Source organism: Peromyscus eremicus, chromosome 17 (assembly GCF_949786415.1).
Source record: "Peromyscus eremicus chromosome 17, PerEre_H2_v1, whole genome shotgun sequence".
Lineage (NCBI taxonomy): Eukaryota > Metazoa > Chordata > Mammalia > Rodentia > Cricetidae > Peromyscus > Peromyscus eremicus.
The window spans coordinates 8197153-8217504 of record NC_081433.1 but is presented as its reverse complement, the minus strand read 5'-3'; the positions used below and the strand labels follow the sequence as shown (position 1 = coordinate 8217504).

The window sequence follows — 20352 nt, the reverse complement described above, 5'->3', positions numbered from 1 at the left end:
ATCTCTTGTATATTTTATTACCACTATACATTAAAACTTAAAGAAGATAAGATCTTTATTTAGCCAGGCTGGCCTGCATGGCTGAAAAGGACCTTGAACTTCTGATACCCCTGCCCCTCTCTCCCAAGTGCAGGGATTACAGGCTCAATCCACTCAGCCTGGTTCAGGCCGTACCGGGGATTGAACCCAGGTCCTCATGCGTGTTAGGCCAGCACTCTCCCAATTGAGCTACACTCCCAGACACTGACCCCTCCTCTCCAATCACGTCTCCTGACAGTGCAGGTGCACCACCTTCCTAACACATTAAATTACGAACTTCTCGCCAGAGTCTACATCCCTCAGAGTATCAGCCTCCCGGCCGCACGTACCAACAGTGGCATGTCCTTTGACCTTGTCTACAGTTCTGGCGTGACCTTTGTGACCTTTAAAATGAAATGAAAACAACTCTTTTCCAAGCAGTTCCCAGTAGTCCAGCTCTGTAAATCCCCTGCGCCCGCTGTCTCCCTGGCATGCTCCCCACCGCTCTGGACCCTCTGCCCCTGCTGTCCTACAGGGTGGGATACAGGATGTTGGAAAACCCTTCGCCAGCCCCACCCCCAATCCCATTTCTGCATCCCTGGGCTGACTTCCCAGGCAGCTGCAGGGTCTCCACCTCCTGACGTGACCTCATGGTACAGAGAAGGCACGTGCTATCTCTTCAAGCCACTTGTCTTTTCCGTTGAGTGCCGAGATCTCCTTGGACTGCAAATGCTGCTTCTGTATTTTGACATGAGGAGGACAAACTTCTCACTTTTCCCATTCGGTTTTGGAGCTGTACATTAAATGTAAGCCTCGTGTCTTTCCCGGGTCTGGAAAACCACCAGCCATTTTCCACAGCTCCTCCTACACACACGTCCAGCTTCCCATCTCATCTACACACACGTCCAGCTTCCCATCTCATCTACACGCATCTAAATGTTTCTTGTCCCTTCTAAGCTTTTCGTACCTGATCCAATTCCACAGACGTGGCGCCTTCGTTCATGTTCAGTCGTTCGATCGTGCCCGCTGGGGTCCAGTGGACATTCTTGTGAAGGAGAGGCTCACAGACAGAGGCTGACAGCCGTCTTTTCTAGAAGCAGATTTCTTCATGTGCAGGCCATCAGTCAGAGGCTACCTACACTCCATCGCCCACCCCACTTTCTCAGCCTGTGTCCCCCAGTCCTCCATCACAGGGATATCGGTCTCTCTGCTAGGTCAGCACAGATGTGGCCACTGAGGTGGTGACAGCAAGGTGACTCACCAAGGAAGTGTCACACCCATGTCCCATGAGTCCCACAGGTCTGGGAGAGCTGGCAGTTTTCCCTTTCCAGTGAGAAGCCCCTTACCCCCAGGCCATACTGGGAGTGTACTGGGACCATTCCAGGGGGACTCCAGAGCTCCGGCCCCAGCTTAGAGTTCAGGAGGTGGGGGAGCAGCTCCACACACTGTCCCACACAGCTCTCTGTGCCCAGCACAACTGTTTCAGTCTCATTAGAGGAGTTAGCCATGTCTTCTTGGTTTTCTTTTTACATTTTCTCTTCTATTCCAGACGTGTTCGAGGCATCAATGTGACGATCCCATGACATTTTGGCCTTATGCTTTACTTTCACAGAGTAAGAAGTAAACAGCAACTGTCCCATGAACAAGCATATATGTTAATGCTGCCAAAGACACAGAGCTTGATGGTAAGGCCACTGGTGACGGCTCCATGCTGCTCTGGTCTCGCCACACCAAGCAATGACTCAGAGATGACAAAAGTTTACACACAGAGAACAAACCAAGCCACGGACAAGAGCTGGTAGTTCTGTCGATGCGAAAGCACTCTGGTTTTACAGAAAAATTCACCACCAATTGTGTTAGCTCCCAGTACTGCCATAACCAAAGGAACCAGCAGTAACACTGGCCCTTCAACAAGCTGCCACCTTCTCTGTAGAGACTTCTCCTCTCGGTCTGATTTCCTTCCAGCTCTCTAACAATGCTAAGCATGTGAGCACACAATGGGTGTTCCTTTTAACCCAGCAGAAGAGCGGAAGCAAGGAGAAACTGAACTCAGCAGTAGGCTAGCCCCTTGAAGTGTTGAACATGGACTGGAGTAGCCATTAACAGCTGGACAATCCTAGGAAGGAGGACTTACAATTTCTCCTCGCAGGCCTCCAGTCATGTCTGCAGGTGAGCTGCCCATGAACATGAACTAGACACATGCTTAGAACATGCTGCGTACCTACCTTCTTTATCACCCCGGGCACTGCCCATTAGGAACCTGGACACCAGGGGTGTGCTTGATAAGGACAAGCAGGTGGAAATGAAGACACTCTGAGTGGGTCTGATCCGCAGAAGGTGTCCCCACCACAAGCCAAAGGCAATCATCAGTAGTGTCATATAACAAGGTCCTTGTAAAGATATCCTCCACACCTTGAAAAGAACAGATAAGATTCATACACATTCCAGGGACAACAGCCCATCTCCGAACGAGAGCCACAGAGTGGAGAACTGATATTTCAGGAAGGGACTCAGAGCCTATACACCCAAACATAATAAACACACACCCCAGGCTGAAACACACTCAGACACAGATACTATGTACGGTCATCTCACAGTATCCCTGGAGATTGGTTATAGCCCCGGTACCACACCAAATGCCAGAAACTGAAATCCTCCCATGACTTTTATTTTTATTTTATTTATTTATCCTTATGTGTATGGGCATTCTGTCTGCATGCTTGTCAGTGCACATATTCATGCCTGATGCCCTCAGAGCCCAGAGAGGATGTCAGGCCCCTTGGGAACGGAGTTACAGAAGGCTGTGAGCTGCCATGTGGGTGCTGAGAATTGAACCTGGGTCCTCTGGAAGAGCAGCCAGTGCTCTTAACCACTGAACCATCTCTCCAGCTCAAATCTTCCTATTAAGAATGTATAATATTTATGCCTTCATGTAGCCTTTAAATCATCTCTAGATGACTTATAAGACTAAATACAATATAAATGCTATGCAAATGCTTATATAGTATGAATTAGGGAATTAAGGACAAAAATAAATCTATTATATATTCAGTATAGAAATATTTGTTTCTACATATGTTCATTTTGCAGTTACCTGAATCCATGGATGCAGAACCCACAATATGGAAGACTGACTATGGGTCATTTATACTCTGTCCCCTCCAGTGTGTGTATACTTTTTGTTTGTTTGTTTGCTTGTTTTTTGAGACAGGGTTTCTCTGTGTAGCCTTGGCTGTCCTGGAATTCACTCTGTAGACCAGGCTGCCCTTGAAGCCAAAGATCCACCTGCCTCTGCCTCATGTGGAGCCGTAAGGCAGAGACCAACAGAGGCTCTACACAGAGCTAGCCTCCAACGGCTTTCCTTCAGATGCTTTGCAGCCTGAAACTTTTCCATCCCTGCTCTCCTCCTGGGGTAACAATGCCATTCTTCTGGAACTGGGAAGGTGGGGAGATGCTCCTAAGCTGGTCCTGAGATTTCCGACTGTAGCTGAGTGAACACTCACTGACCTCCCATTATGCATAGCCGGGCTGATCAGGAATAAAATTCTCTGAGATTTCCAAACAAGCCCACATATAGATCATGTGATCACCATAGAGGCCAATGACAGATGACTAGGTCCTTTGCTATGTAGTTCAGACAGATTCATGAGTAGGGATGGGCTGTTGTAGAATATTATTTTAAGTTGTGTTACTTTTGTTTATGTTGCATTTGCCTAACTCTGTGAAGGTGTGTTACTTTGCCTGTCCAAAACACCTGATGGTCTAATAAAGAACTGAATGGCCAGTAGTAAGGCAGGAGAAAGGATAGGTGGAGCTGGCAGGCACAGAAAGAATTCATAGAAGGAGAAATCTGAAAGATGATCAGGTAACAAGACAGGAAGGAGGGGGACTTCAGAGTCCAGCCACCCAGCCACACAGCCACACAGTCAGACACAGATTAAGAAGGAAAGAAAAGGTATACAGGAATTGAGAAAGATAAAAGCCTTGAGGCCCAAGATAGACGGGATAATTTAAGTTAAGAAAAGCTGGCAAAAAACAAACCAAGCTGGTCATTATCTCAAATTTTCTCTCTGGGACCCTAAAGGAAGCAGTATGGAGAAATCTACGCTCACATTCCCAAGAGTTGGGGTGTGTGGGTGGTCTTTGGTTATTTGGTGGGTTATGGATGTTTGTTATCATTTAGGGGAATACAGAATATTGACACAAATTTAAAATTATTTTTGTTATACTGTATATATGTTTCCATTCTTATTTAAAGGATTTTTGTATATTGATACAAATTTAAGGTTATTTTTGTTACAGTATATTGTATGTATGTTTCCATTGTTGTTTGAGGTATTGTGCCTATGCAGTACATTTGGAAATGTAGGGAGAAGTTTTAGTTTTTGAAAGCTATTATTATTAAGTATATAGGATAATCAGGAACATAGGCTAGTGGTTAGTTAAAAAATCAAATTTGTAGACATGTTAGGTATGCTTTCCAGATCATGTAGAGATATATTTTAGATAGATAAATGGTTTTCAAACACTTCAAAGACCTACAAAATATGGCATTTAAAATGTTTTGTTAACCTAAGGTTTTTCATGAAAATGAGACACATCTGCTCCTAGCAGCACCAATTTACTTCAGGGATGATGGGCATTGAAGAAACTCTTTATGGAGTTTGCTTTCAATGTGGCAAGGCTAGTCATTTGGGCAAGAAGCTGCTCTTGCCTGGAATAATTGATAGTATGTTGTATAAACTGGACATGCAGGCCCCACAGGAAAGTGACCGCTGAACTTTGCTAAAACAAGGCAGAATAGTCCTTCAGGGTTCCTGTTTCACAGAATAAACTGCCAGGCAGAGAGAATAAATAGAAGGAGAAAGCTGGGAGGGATAAAAGAAAGTAGCCAGAGAAGGAGGAGGACTCCAGGGGCCAGCCACCCAGCTACACAGCCAGCCATGGAGTAAGATTAAGACTTACAGAAGTAAGAGAATGGGAAAAGCCCAGAGACAAAAGGTAGACAGGATAATATAAGTTAAGGAAAGCTGGCTAGGAACAAGCCAAGCTAAGGCCAAACATTTATAAGTAAGAATAAGCCACAGTGTGACTTATTTGGGAGCTGGATAGCAGAACCCCCCCCCCCAAAAAAAGAGCAAAACCAAACAACAACAATGGGCAGCCCCACAGAGGCTGGTCCCAGATGCTCAGAGGCCTTTCTCTCCACTCCTGTACTTGGCAGTTACGTGGTGCTCTGGAGTTAACTCACATCTTAACATTCCTGCCACGAACAGTAGGAGTGCCCTGGGCTGCATCTCGTGGAGCCACTTAGGAAGCCCACTCAGCTGTTCGGGCTCATGAATTTGGGGCAGTTACTCCTGTGAGCAAGGTTGGCAATTTTTTAAAACAGTCTTATCAACCCTTAAAGGGCCTGGAGTTTAAGAAGCATGGGACCCTGCTTCTGTCAACCACTAGCCATGAACTCAGGTACCTAACAGATTCTATAGCTAATAACAGTGAGATTGAATGATCTTTGAGACAGAAGGAATCTGGGGTCTTGCGAGAGTAGACCATCCCCAGCACTTCTCCAGCATGTGGAGGGCCCAGGGGTAAAACAACTCATGGAAAGACTCAGGTACAAGTGGGTTCAGTCAGAAGTTCCCAGTCAGCATGGGACCCAGGATGCATTTGATGTAGTCTACTGGTCACCCTGGGTCAGACCGTGTGGGCTTTATCCCCAGGTGATTCCTGCAAAGAAGAATTAGGAGGCTCCTATCGGCAAAATTCCGCAACAGCTCTCATCCCCAGACAGCTGGGTGCCAGCCTCACAGGCTATCTTAGGTTCTGCTTCTTCTTTCCCGAGGCACATCCTTCTGACACCCTGAAGTCAAGCAACAGGGCAGGGTGTGGTGCACTGTACCTACAGCTGCTCAGGGCAGGGTGTGGTGCACTGTACCTACAGCTGCTCAGGGCAGGGTGTGGTGCACTGTACCTACAGCTGCTCAGGGCAGGGTGTGATGCACTGTACCTACAGCTGCTCAGGGCAGGGTGTGATGCACTGTACCTACAGCTGCTCAGGGCAGGGTGTGATGCACTGTACCTACAGCTGCTCAGGGCAGGGTGTGATGCACTGTACCTACAGCTGCTCAGGGCAGGGTGTGATGCACTGTACCTACAGCTGCTCAGGGCAGGGTGTGGTGCACTGTACCTACAGCTGCTCAGGGCAGGGTGTGATGCACTGTACCTACAGCTGCTAAGGGGCTGAGCACCAAGGGCACAGCAGAAACCTGCTACAAGAACAGAAGAAAGACAAGAGAAGAAACAACTCCGGCTCCCCCGACTCATAATTTATTTGGAGAGAGGTAGAAACTGATAAACTTAAGATTAAAAAAAGAACAACAACATTCAAAGGCAGGTAACCCCGGCACTAGGGAGGGTGAGGTAGGAGGATCTCTGAGCTCAAGTCCAGTCTTAACTACAGACTGTGTCTCAGAACAAAGAGAATAATTCAAGTCAGTTTCAAAGCAAGACTCTGGCAGGTCCACGAACCCAGACTAAGCAGTCAGCAGGGATGGACACTCAGGGCGGGGAGACTGCATTCTCTGCCACACTGGGAAGCTCTTCCAGATTCCAGGAACTTTGTTTCTAATCAGCCCTTCTGAGGATTCAGTCCTGAGACCGTGTCCCCCAATTACTATTGTTTTGGAAAACATTATCAGATGTTTTCTACCAAACATACGCTGCCTACATGGAAGAGACCTACTGGGGTGAAGTGCTCACTTTCCTTCCTTTAGGCTGTCCTAAAGGAAGGAAATGTCCCCTGTCATTTACATCTTCATGAGAAGGTAGGGAAGATGAAGGACTGAATACCGTGGTTTGCTAAATCAATACCAATCCTCTGCATTCCAAACCGGGAACTGCAACAGTAACAAGCTGCATCTTGGCGATGAAAGTGCAGAGCCAAGGCACATGTCTAGGTCTGGGGCTCCCACCCAGCAGGGATGAGAGGAGAGGAGTGCAGGGCCACTAAACGAAGGCCAACAAGGATTCAAGACAACGCAGGGCTCCTGTCCAACATTCTTCTCCTTTATCAGGCACGTCACCCCCTCAAGCACCCACAGCACACTCCCTTGACTGAGCAAGAGTCCTCCCTTCAGGCTCTCCCCACGTCTAGATCACAAGGGCAAAAGCCTCCGGACAGCGCTAATCAGAACTAGAACTGCTTTACAATGCTTACAAACACGACATTGGTAATATGTCATAGAACGTCATTTCAGCATCAACCCTTGAACACTACAGAAAAAAAATTAATTATGAAAACCAGGAGAAACATTACCAAAATTCTACCATACAGATGATGTCCCAAACTGATGTCTAGGAAGATCAGAGCCCTCTGAAGGTCCTGTTGCTCATTATAGAACTTTACCTGTCTTGCTTTCCGTGAACCACTGTTTGCATTGACTGTCTCTAGTTATAAAATCCCAGATGAGCCACTGTACTTGGAAACAGAGGTTCCGTGTTTCCAGGAAGCCTGCCCAAGACGGCACCTGTGATGGCTGGTCCTGACTTACTCTAACAAAGCAGGACACCCTAGAAATCCCTTCCACCCAAGCTTATTCCTTCCCTACCCCATATTCCTCAAGAGAATGCTTAGGAAAAATGGAGTTTTTTAAATTTAGAATCTAGAAGAATGGTTAATTTTCTTTGAACTTTGAGTTTAGAAATTAACATATGTGGCCTATGATGTAAGAAGAACATGAAGAGACCAAAGTCTCTGGAAGATGGTACTAACACAATTCAGAACTCCTCAAGAAGCATGCCTTGAGACGTTGGTCCCGGGAAGTGGGATCAGACGGATTAACAGAGCTTGCAGCAATGATTAAAAAAGGCAGAGAGCCAGGAGTGGTGGCGCACATTTAAATTCCAGTACATGGGAGGCAGAGGCAGACGGACTGCCACAGTGTCAGGGCTACCCTGGGCTATCAAGAGTCTACAGGGGACTCTCCACCACCACCACCAGAAACCCAAAATACTGGCTAGCCTTCACAGTGCTAGACAGCGCTATGCACGCTACTAGAGGAGAGAAGTCATCATTCATCATAACCAGCTGTGAATCATGCAAACCACAACAATGACGGGCTTGGCAAGGTGTGCCCTCTGGTACAATCGTGCTATAAACATTAATGGAGCAACCAACCACCTTCTGATTGGACCCTATTCTGTAAGATGAAACCCAAACCTGGCACCATTACTGAGCCAAGAATCGATGGCTAGACAGGGCGTGGGCTCTAGGGGAGAATCTCCTACCGCTATTCTGCTGTTAAATGAGCACAGCATTAAACTGACTCCTAATGACTTATACCCACAGGTCACCTGAGCAGCGTCTACTGGCGGTAGATGGTTAGTAATGGAGAGACCCACAACTGGTCAAAGTGCAGAAAATAAGATCACAGAGTGCTGGGCCCTAAAGGGAACGCACATAGCACACCTCCTTCCTAAGGCTTAGGGATCACTGTAGAAGAGGGAGTGGGGAGAGCGCGAGAGCCAAAGGCAGTGGGTAACCACGGGGAGCCGTCTAGACACCGCGGGTCAGCAGCTGTGCCGGCAGGCACAAAGCTGGTGCAAGCCCAAGCCAGATCAAGTCCCAGCGTGGACACTGGAGCTGGGCACACAATCCCACCCACAGCTATGGCACGGATGGCAGCGGCTAGCTGCTGGGAGAGGGAGAGACAGTTGTTTCCTAAGACTGTATCCCCTGGTAAGCTGCCCAACTCCAACAGAAGACCATACACTCAAGAGTATTTGGGTAGCACAAATCTGTCTTTATAGGTTAAAAAAAGAAAATAGACCCAAATATGGGAAGAGTTGGGGGCCTACATATGATCAAAACACATTCTATGAAACTTGAACCTCTCAAAGAATGAGAGAGAGAGAGAGAGAGAGAGAGAGAGAGAGAGAGAACAAAGTTGGGGATTAGGGAAGTAGAGGTAGATCTGGGAGGAACTGGGTGAGGGAGTGAATATGATCAAAATAAATTATTTTTTTATTACTGTAGAGAATCTGAAAACACAGAGAAGGGTCCAACCATGGTGATTCCCTATTGTCTGTCCACGTGTGTGCACTTGCCTCTTTACAATGCTATTATCATGTAATATGCTCTTTTTTCCCCTATTGGGTCTGACTACATGCAGCTCAGGCTGGAACCCTCCTGTTTCAACCTCCCAAATAGCTAGGATTACAGGTTCATACTACTGTACACAATTTCATTTCTTTCTTTCAAAGGTTTGTTTATTTTTAATTATGTGTGTCTGTGTGTGGGTGTGTGCACATGAGTTCAGGCGCACTCAGGGCTGGATCCTCCTGGAGGTGGAGTTACAGGTGATTCCAAGCCTGTGAGCCACCTGAGGTGGGTGCTGGGCACAGAATGCAGGTCCTCTGCAAGGGCAGGAAGGGCTTTAACCACTGAGCCATCTCTCCAGCCCCTCAGTTTTGCTTCAGGTTAGTGCTGTACGGAACATTTTCCTTTGTTACTACACTGTAGTATTTTAGTGGCTATGTAACATTCCATCGGGCAGTTAGGTTGCCGCTTAGCTGTTAGTTATTCAGATTATTTACAACATTCTTTCAACATTTGCTGATTGATTAGTGGGAAGGTGCCACAGCCTGCCTACGCAGGTCAGAGGACACCTTGGCAGGAGTTGATCCGCTTCTTCCACAGTGTGGGTCCTGAACATCAGACTCTGGTGGTCAGGACTGGTGGCAAGCCATCTCCCCAGCCCCCAACAGTTCTGTTTCGTTCGGTTTTCCTTGTTTCGAGACATTTATTAGTTTTGACTTTTTCAGACTTATTTTCTAAAAAACCAGTATCAAACTAAATTAAAATTCATTTATTTTTAATTATTATTTTTAATGAACTAGTTAAGCAAACAAAAACCACTTAGTAGCCAAGTAGACTCTCTGTGAGTTTAAAAAAAAAAAAATGCCGGGCGGTGGTGGCGCACGCCTTTAATCCCAGCACTCGGGAGGCAGAGCCAGGCGGATCTCTGTGAGATCTCTGGGCTACCAAGTGAGTTCCAGGAAAGGTGCAAAGCTACACTGAGAAACCCTGTCTTGAAAAACAAAAAAACAAAAAAAACAAAAAAAAAAAAGGAAAAAAAAAAGTGAGTAAACCAAGTTGCTCCCTGGCAATGGCCAAGGAGTTGGGTCCTTACCTTCCTGAGCTTTTCTGGAGAAAACTCTAAGCCAACAAGAAACAGAGTAAAGAAGACCCCAAATTCTCCCAATGTCTCCACCTGCACAATAGACTGAAAAACAAGGAAGGAGAATATTGAATGTTTTATGTACTTAGCACAGGTTAGCAAAATAACATGTGCTGATACACAGAGGAATATTCCCCAGCCACCCCCCCAAAACAGTATGTTTTTTAAAAATAAATAAATTCTGTGAATTTCCCTTACATCTGAGATCTTTTTGACTTCCTGACTGTGCGTGCACACACACACACTTTCTTGATTTTCCAGAGGAATATTTTCATTTTCATTACAGTTTCTATTGAGAAGCAGCTGTGGGGGTCACCGACTTTCAAATACATGGCCACTTCTGTCTTCGATACTCCTTTTCTCAGCCTCACCCCCTCCCTCCCTCCATCCCCCCACATCCTCCTCTACCCCCACCCTCTACCCCCGGGAACAAGGAAGAGGCACCAAAGCTGAGTTTAAGACAATTCACATTGACTTCTTGTTTGGATACAGGGAAGTTTTTCTCATGAGGTGAATTTTTCACATTTGGCCACATCCCAGAGGTTTTATTATGTAAGGTATATATATATATATAATATATATATATATTATATATATATATTATATCATTTAATTTGACACTATTAAAAACAAATGACAAATGAGTCGAGATATATAATATATATCTATTATATATATTATATATCTCGACTCATTTGTCATTTGTTTTTAATAGTGTCAAATTAAATGAAAAGAAACAGGACAATATATTTAGGTTTTAACTTTTTCAAGTGTTCACGTGGTTGGTGCTGTGTTCTGAGTGCCCGCGCTGTCCTGAGTCAGCACGGACTGAGGAGTGTGCAGCGTCCGTGTCTGTGTCCGTGTGCACCTTCAGCCTTCCTCACTGCTCGGCCTGCACCACAGCTCTGGTTTACAACGCTTCTGTTTGGACCCCATCGTTGAGTTTATCTTTCGATACGGGAACTCGTCCCACTTACTGTTAGGCCAGATGTTACTTCCTTGCCATCTCCTTATTTTTGTGCTTCCTTACTTCTATTTTCCTTTCCTTTCTCTTCCCTTCTCTTGGTCAGACCATTGCTATGATGCCAAAACGATACACTTAAATCTCCATTTCTCACCTTCATAATGAAAGCCTATTGAGTTCCTATAGGGAAAGGTTACAGTTTCGGTTCTCCTGACTACATCCCACTGTTAGCTAGGATGCCCTTGGATCTTCACTCACAATCACGTTCACCTTCTGGTGCGTGGTACAGCGGACTGAGTGCTCACAGTACCTGGTGCTGTGAGGCCCAGTTATTCTGACTTAACAGCTTGTTTGGCAGCAATCTCTGCTCCTTGGGCCTGCTTTTACCCTCTACACTCTGGATGGGGAAAGGGTGAGGCAGAGGGGATTTTCTCCTTAATCTTATTATACTGTTCTAAGTCAGTGGAAATATTTGTGCAGAATATGAGCCTGGAGCACAGTTCACTGCACTGGGAAGCCTTTGAGACCCTCACGGGACTCAGGGCTGCCTCCGAATCAGGTTAACTTGTTCCTGGAAGGCACCAGGCTTGAAGACTGAGCAGGCTGGGCAGACAGCTCTTTTTCTGGCCAGAGAATATTTGCTATTAAGATGAGTCTCCTGGGGGGGGGGGGGGCTGGCGGCATTGGCACACGCCTTTAATCCCAGCACTCAGGAGACAGAGCCAAGCGGATCTCTATGAGTTTGAGGCCAGCCTGGTCTACAGAGCGAGCTCCAAGACAGGCACCAAAACTACATGGAGAAACCCTATCTTGAAAAAACAACAAAAAAAGAGGATGCGTCTCCTGTGGTTGTCAGGCTTCGGCCTGGGGAAGTCGCAGAGCTCTTCTGAGCTGGTTCAAGAACTGTGAACTAGAGCAGCCTCCGGTCCCTGCGCACTGCTTCCTTCCATTCCCGTAGGGGGTCTCAGTGAAATGAGGAGGGTTCTGAGGAGGGTTCTGAGGCTGGTCCTGTGCTCTCCGGGATGAGTCCCTCCACCATGAACTCACAGCATCCACTCTGAGCCCCCTTTTCCCACTGTATGCTTAAGTGATGTACTTAAAAATGCCCAGGAACCCTTTCGTTCCTGCTGGAATGTGTTTGTTTCCTTATGGCAGGGATCATCACCCTGCCCCACAGACGGCTTGAGCTCTACTGTCTCTTGAGACTGGGACTTCAGTCAGCTCCCCCAAACCACAGGAACTACATAAAATTACACTGAGACCAATGTTTGCAGCTGATTTACTGTTGTCTGAATGTTGGTCTGGACAATCCAGGCCATCATATCACCAGAAATGCAATTTTCAATAGTAATATAATTTAAAGAGACAGATAGCCTGTCATCAAGCCACCTTGCATTAAGAAATGCAATATTCCCATGGATTAAAAAAAAAATGCATCAAGGGTCTCTCTCTGACTGGTCTCTTCACTGACTCCAGCTCAGATTTGTTAGTCTCCATTCATGCTTCTTTTCCATCTTGTTAGACACTAAAACAGTGAGAATTATGCTTACCTTAATACTGTTTAGTCCAGAAGGCCCCAGGAGCACACCACAGATTATGTACCCAAACATCGTGGGCAATCCTATTGTTGTGCACAGCCAGCCACAAGGTAGGGACAACATTCCTATGGTCACGATGTCCTAACACAGAAAGAAAAAATAGTAAGAGCGGCTGGCTGTGAGGGTGGAAGGGGGACAGAGGTCCTCGACTTCACCTCATCTTGTGAGACTAAAAAGCAAGTGATGAAAGTCAGGGGGCTAATGCTCACTATTGCTATGTCTCACACAGAGGCTGAGACCCTTAAACTGTGTTCTAAGACATGATGTTCAATTCTGAAAGGGTTTGTCTCCTTGTTCAAGCTCTCTAAAAAAACATTCTATGACCCGTGACTACTTGAATTCCATTGAGTGTTTTGGTTCCAGGGCCCTAAGAGCTCACACGTTAATTCATGATAGCTTCACTGTTGGATTTCTCACCACTCAGTAACTGATGCTGTAAGATCCAGTACGGTGCTGAAACCCCCGGGTGAGTGAGACTTGGAACAGGGTATTTATCCAGTCTCCAATATTTCATAGAGATTATGTATTCATCACAAAAGGAGGGGAAGAGAACTCTTCAGAGGAGCCCTGACCTCCAGGGAGGGTACAGATGATGTCAGCTGCAGAGTCGGCTCTGTAGGCCACTCTACTCATAACCATGGACAGCAGCACCTGACATGCACTTGGTTCTCCAGTGAGAATCAGCACCTGGGAGGAGCCCCTGGGCATCCTGTCTTCTCTGCCCATCAAGAGAGGCTGTTTACAAGTCAAACGTGGTGCTGTCTCCTGTGATCCCTGCACTCAGGAAGCTAAGGAAGGAGGACTGCTGGGAATTCAGGGCCAAACTGTACTACCTAGTGAGCTCCAGGCCAGCCCAGGCTCCAGAGTGAGAGTCCATCTCAACAAAGGAAAACAAGACAAGAAAGGCTTCTGAAAGAAGAGATGGGAGTGCCCCAGTGGAGCCTCTGACAACAAGAAGGCTGGCATCGGGCCTGAGGCAGCTCAACCTCGCGGGCCAGCCCCAGGCTGATGGCCACGGCTTGCCTTTATGAAGTGGTGGTCCGCACGAGGGATCGTGGAGTCTCGGGGCTTGGTCAGAATATACTGGTTGTTCTGGGAGTCGATAAGCATGCTGAGACCCAGGCCATCCTCCACTTCCCGCTTTGTGATATTCTGCTTGGAACTGGCCTCCTCTTCCTCCACTCTCAGAACCGCCTCGAAGTTGACCCCTTTGACCTGGAAGAGTAACCAATGTTATACAATTAGAACTAAATGTGGGGCTGGAGAGATGGCTCAGAGGTTAAGAGCACTGGCTGCTCTTGCAGAGGACCTGAGTTCAATTCCCAGCACCCACATGGTGGCTCACAACCATCTGTAATGAGATCTGGCGCCCTCTTCTGGCATGCAGGCCGAACACTGTATACATAATAAATAAATAAATCTTTAAAAAAAAAAAAAAAAGAACTAAATGTGTTCACACCAACATTTAAAGAATCAGGACTGGCCAGGCGGTGGTGGTGGTGCACACCTTTAATCCCAGCACTCGAGAGGCAGAGGCAGGAGGATATCTGTGAGTTCCAGGCCAGCCTGGGCTACAGAGGGAGTTCCAGGACAGGCTCTAAAGTTATACAGAGAAACCTTGCCCCTCAAAAAACAAAAAACAAAACAAAACAAAACAAAACAAAAGAATCTGAAAGAGTAACCGAAGTGTTTTAGTGTTCTGTGACAAGACAATCAGTAATGTTAAGTCTGGGGCCAGGGTCTCGAACCCAGTTCATGAAGGTAAGGCACAAGGACTCCAAGTTCAAGACCTCCCTAGGCTCCAGAATGAATTCAAGGGTAGCAGAGGCAATCTGGCAAGATCCCCTCTCATAATAAATAAAAGTGGAGAGAAGGCTGGGTGTGTAATCCAGTGGTATGGCACTTTCCCAGCAATGTGCACAGCTCTGGGTTCAATACCCAGTACCTCCAACAAACAAAACAAACACACCCAATAGTATCCACTGGCCAGAATCAGGGAGTTTTTCAACTAAAGAATTTAGGGGTACAAATATTAGGACTTATGCTACCTCCAAACATCTAATTTACTTATGGTATATTCTTTCAAATGTTTACAGCTTTAGAAGTAACTAGGAGCTCTTCTCCGAACCCAGAAAGAATTAAACACCCCTTTCCTTCCCTGTTTTCTATTCTCCCCACACACGTCTGCATTTACTCTGATTTGTTTTTACTCCATAACCGTTTATAGGTCCACCCAAGACAACAGTATGACTCTTCCTTTACGATCTCAACATAGGACAAATGAGAAGCGGAATCCTATTTCTGCTATAAGCCTGTCTTGTGCAGAATTTAACAGATGCCCCAGTAGATAAGCATTAAAACTCAAACACCCAAATCCTGAGTCTAGAGTCCCAACCCAAGCTGAGTGGCAAAGCTAGGGCCTGAGTAAGCCGTTTGTTTATACAGGAGTGAGTGTAACTGTTACAAGAGAAAGCAGAATAGCTAGCTCACTTCTGAGAACACGTCATATTAATTCTGACGTGGCACAGAAGTGTTTTAGCCTATCCTCAGTCTCAGCTTCCCTAAGACGAACAAGTGAACACCTTGAGCATGTCGGGGCCCATGCTCATCATAATGGCTCAGCAGGTGGAAGGGTCACTCGGGAGTGCTGCTTACTGATTTATTGTCATCGAAGGCATGCTCCTCTATCTCCTCCTCCAAACGGTCGGCAGCCTTCCTCACGTCTTCAAGGATCTCGTCAAGCATGGAGAGACTCTTGTTTCGATGCTGCATGTTTTTAAGGGCTTCCACTTGGTGTTTTTCGGCAGCAAGAAGTTCCACATATTCTGTCTCTTCCTAATGATTTGTAAGAAATGGAGCTTTGGTAAGGGTCACACCAGGACATGACTTCCTCATGTCCACTAAAGGCTCTGATCTGGATTAGATCTACAAGTTTTCTGGGTCAACGGGCCATTTGCACAGGTGCAACTCTAACTCTAACCAGCAGAGGGAGTCAAGCATCCTAAACTGCTCAAATTCGCTGAGCTTAGCAAAAAACGTGGTGGGGGGGGCAAACTACTCGGAAACATAGCAAACCGGCTTGCTCTCGGCTGACATGAAACCATGTGCTACGCACAGTAACATTTCAAGGCATTGTGGTGCCAAGCATGAAGCACAGATACACATGGATATTTAGCTACTTTCTGAGTTCACAGGTAGAGTACTACCCAACCCTAGTCCATTTGAGTTGAGCACTAGGATTTACATGACATGGGTAGGAGCCTCCTAGAAGCAATGATGGTACACACACAGGCTACAAGACAGGTACTCCCTCCAGCCAGCCTTCCTAATTGTGTGTGTCACCTCACCCGGGAACTCCCATCACGACAGATCCCCGCAGACTGGCGGCTGACCTTAATGGCGGCCTCCCTCAAGGCCTCCAGCCGCTGTTTGCTGCTCTCTTTCATGTTGACCACATCTCTGTAATCCCCCTGCAGGGCTCGCTGCAGTCCGTAGATGGCCTGGAAGACCGAATTCTCGCTCTCGTTCAGTTCTTTCTGGAAGATCTCAAACGTGTGCACCTGGAAGAGCTTCTCTTCCCCCGACAGGCTGGCGTCCTTCTCCACCGCTCTGATGGCGTTCTTCAGTTTGTTCAGGACCACGCTCTTCTGCCGCAGGAGCCCCGTGAGTCTCCTGCAGCTGTCCAGGACCCACGGCTTCCTCTGAGTGGCCGTGGCACCCTTCCCCCGGTGCAACTTGATGGCGTGTTTGGCCACCTCCTCGTGCTCGGCGGCACTGGCTATCATCAGGTGGAAGAACGGAAGCAGCATCCAGAAGAGACTCTCATCCAGGACCTTCATGGTCCAAGGACGTGGGGCAGGCTGTGGGGTCTTCCGCTACATCCAGCCTGCATCTTACACACGCATTCTCAGCTGAAAAGCAAATGTAACACTACATCAACTTCTGAACTTACTGTGTCCGGATGACCACCAAATCCTGAACACTAAAGGGCCGTAAGTGGAGAGAGAGTAAGGGAGTTCCATCTGACTTTAGAGACAATTTTATTACTTATTTATTTACTTCCAAGACAGGGTTCCTCTGTGTAGCTTTGGATCTCACTCTGTAGCCCAGGCTGGCCTCGAACTCACAGAGATCCGCCTGGCTCTGCCTCCCGAGTGCTGGGATTAAAGGCGTGCGCCACCACCGCCCAGCTACAGACAATTTTAAAAGTTGAAAAACATAGCCTCTCCAGACAAAATGTCACATGCCTGTCATAGGACATAGACGAGGGAAAAAGAAAGACTGGATTGGGAGTTCAAGGCCAGCTTATGACACATAATGTCTTGTCTCAAAACAACCCAACAACTAAAAAAGTAGGTAAATCACACATAGATTCATAAACTGACCATGTGCGAAAGACAAAAACTATTCTACTTAAGAGGAACCACATGCTGGGGGTGGTGGTGATGGCGGCACACGCTTTGATCCCAGCACTCGGGAGGCAGAGGTAGACAGATCTTTGTGAGTTCGAGGCCAGCCTGGTCTACAGAGTTCCAGGACAGCCAGGGCTACACAGAGAAATCCTGTCTCAAAAAACAGTAGAAGAAAAAAAAAAATCAATTTTCCCATCACATGTCTTCTGAGGTGCTGAGTGGTATGCTCAGCCACTCTGCTTGCTCTCCACATCCTTTTGGAGTATTGTCAATTTTCCCAAGTCAGCCATAGTAGACATGAGAATTAAAAAAAATTCACAGGCATCTGGCCAGGCCTGGAACTCTAGGACTTAACCAAATGTTCAAACCTTTTCCACCACTGACTTTCCACTGAAATTCGGTCTCATTCTCTTTTTCTCTGAGAGGACACCTAACACAAACAGATCAGTGTTTGGGGGAAAAAAAAAAAAAGGCAGAGAACCTGGTTTTGGATGTTGCGTTTTGGGGTGTGAGGAAGGTCTTGGTGCCGGCGGCAGCTGAGGTGACTAGAAGACACTGCTCGGGGCAGGTGAGAGTAGTTTGTTTTCAAAGCTGGTGGCCGCAACGCTCAGTAATGGTCACTGAGAAAGAATGACCTTGGAGGCTGAAAAACAGACCGCAGAAGAGACAGATTAGAGAGGTCCAGTACGTTAAACTCTAGGAGTCCCCCATGGAATCGGCTGAACATGGAACCCCTGGTCACAAGGAGTTATGGCCACAGAGGAAGCAAAGCATAGCACCTCACACAATTTATAGCTCACAGGAAACTGCAGAACACTGACAAAGCCCACCTGACCTCTGAACAGAGCCTCCAGGTGAACGCCATGCCTACAAGACCTCCTCCACCCACAATCACGCCAGCATTTCATCTCCCTGGGAATCTGCCTCCTAAACCATGTATCCATTCACTGCCCACCCCAGTGATTTTCCAGACAAGCAGACGAGATGCCACACAAATAAAAGGAGGGATTTCTAGAGACTGCATCCCGACAAAACCAGGAATGGAAGCCAATGGAGACAGGCTAACAAAAAACAAACAAGAGAACTTGGATCTCTGAGTTTGAGGCCAGCCTGGTCTACAGAGTGAGTTCCAGGACAGCTAGGGCTGCACAGAGAAACCCTGTCTCGGAAAACAAGCAAACAAACAAAAGATGAGAACTCTAAAACCCTAGAAGCCTGGTCATTTAGTGAGGGCTGCTACTTGCAGGTGATTCACCACGTTGATTCTCTTAAACCCCACGGCCAAAGCAACTTGTGGAGGAGGACAGGGTTATTTGGCTTGTGCTTCCAAATCACTGTTCATCATTGAAAGAAGTCAAAACAGGAACTTAAACAGGGCAGGAACCTGGAGACAGGAGCTGAAGCAGAGGCCATGGAGGGGTGCTGCTTACTGGCTTGCTCCTCATGGCTTGCTCAGCTCAGGGATCGCCCCACTCATATTGAGAGGGTTCTCCCCCATCAATCACTAATTAAGAGTATCTCCTACAGGCTTTCATACAGCCCAATCTTATGAAGGCATTTTCTTAATTAAGGCTCCCTCCTCTCAGGTGATTTTCGCTTGTGTCAGGTTGACTTAAAACTAGTCAGCACACTGTTAAACCAGAGGACGGCCACTGTGGTCAGAATAAGAATGAAAATCACAAGACCATATTCTGATTGAAAGCAAATGTTTCAGCAGGGCTTGAGCAGGTGGCTGCTCAGGCTGGCTAGGGATGCATGGAGGAAGATCTCAGCGCCGCAGGGGCTTTACTGCATGCCAGTGTCAACACAACTTTACCACACGGGTTACCAGTTCAAACGCAAACTGACTACTTCCTCCTTCCTGGCAATAAACCGGATCTGTCTCCTCTAGGCCTCCCGAAGTAGCTACCCTTCTCCTGCTCCCAAGGGGCATAGTCCCTCCTTTAGAAGAACATACTGGGGCTTCTCAGAGAGGGCAGGGACCTGGGATCCTTTGTTTATGCTTCTCACCACTCATCCCCCCCACCACAAAGATCTCCAAGTGTGATTATTTTATCGATCTCGTGCTTCAGAAACACAGTGTGTGTGAGAATGGCATATTACACCCATTTCTGCTTCCTTCCTCAGCCAGGCTCCTGAAATCAGTTGTCCTTCCAGCTCAAATAGGAGGGAGTTAATTTTTACGACAACTCTTTGAGGATTCAGTTGTGCGAACAGTAATATTTTTCATAAAAGATACTTATAACATGAACGTGATATTGAAATTACCTAGATACCTTTAAAATACAAATGACACCTTTTACATAAGTTCATTTTACTTTACTTTAAAACCTGCCTACTAAATCCTATGGACTACTAAATTATAGTATAAAAATTTAGTAAATTACTAAACATTTTTAGTTCGTTATTTTTAATTACTAAAAAGACATTTTGATAACAGGTGTGATGGCGTGTATTTGTAATCCCAATACTCAGGAAGCTATGCTAAGGCAGAAAAGCCAGGAGTTCAAGGTCACTAGGGACTACATATTAAGTTTTAGGCCAGCAGGGACTACATAAGAAGAGCATATTTTCCCAAAAAAGCAATAATGATAATAATAAAATGGAAAGACACTCTGGCTTTCTGTAAAATTGAACAGCCACATACAAGAGCTTGGATAGATCACAACACTGACTGGAGAGATCCCCAAAAGGCAAAACGATGTAAAGTCCACTTAATGTTTTCAAAACGATAAATGATAGGGATGCACTTAGGTGAATGGCTGTTAGGGTAAGGAGCAGGAGGTGGCGGCTATGGCTGCTAAAGTAGGAGAGGTTCCCAAGAGCTAGACAGGCCTGGACCAGATGAGGGCAAAGATGCTTATCCACACTTACTCACCTGGGGCTCGCACAGCTAGGCAATCTGCACAACATCCCAAATTTGACTGCTAACAACTTCCTGCCTATATACAGCCCAGAGGGCAAAGTGCTGTCTCTGGAGAAACCAAGTGAGGGGTCTACTACACCTAATTTTTATTAGTCTTAAAACCGCGCTGGAATCTACAGTCATCGCAAGACAAGTTTTAAAAATATTAGTCATTAAATTTTTAGATGTATTTATTTTATATATATGAGTGTTT

General features: G+C 46.5%; 1 protein-coding gene across 2 annotated transcripts in view; it reads right to left on the bottom strand.

Annotated features, from left to right (window-relative positions):
• Tmco3 (transmembrane and coiled-coil domains 3) overlaps positions 1 to 16729 on the bottom strand; it is a 34868-nt gene extending 18139 nt beyond the window's left edge. For both annotated transcript variants that reach the window (XM_059244411.1, XM_059244412.1), the window contains exons 1-6: positions 16214 to 16729; positions 15477 to 15656; positions 13845 to 14036; positions 12774 to 12902; positions 10212 to 10304; positions 2244 to 2430 (exon numbers count right to left, since the gene is read on the bottom strand). In XM_059244411.1, the coding sequence (XP_059100394.1) occupies positions 2244 to 2430; positions 10212 to 10304; positions 12774 to 12902; positions 13845 to 14036; positions 15477 to 15656; positions 16214 to 16660 (1228 nt within the window). In that variant the 5' untranslated portion in view covers positions 16661 to 16729. The remainder of the gene's footprint in view (positions 1 to 2243; positions 2431 to 10211; positions 10305 to 12773; positions 12903 to 13844; positions 14037 to 15476; positions 15657 to 16213) is intronic.
• Positions 16730 to 20352: the final 3623 nt, after the last annotated feature.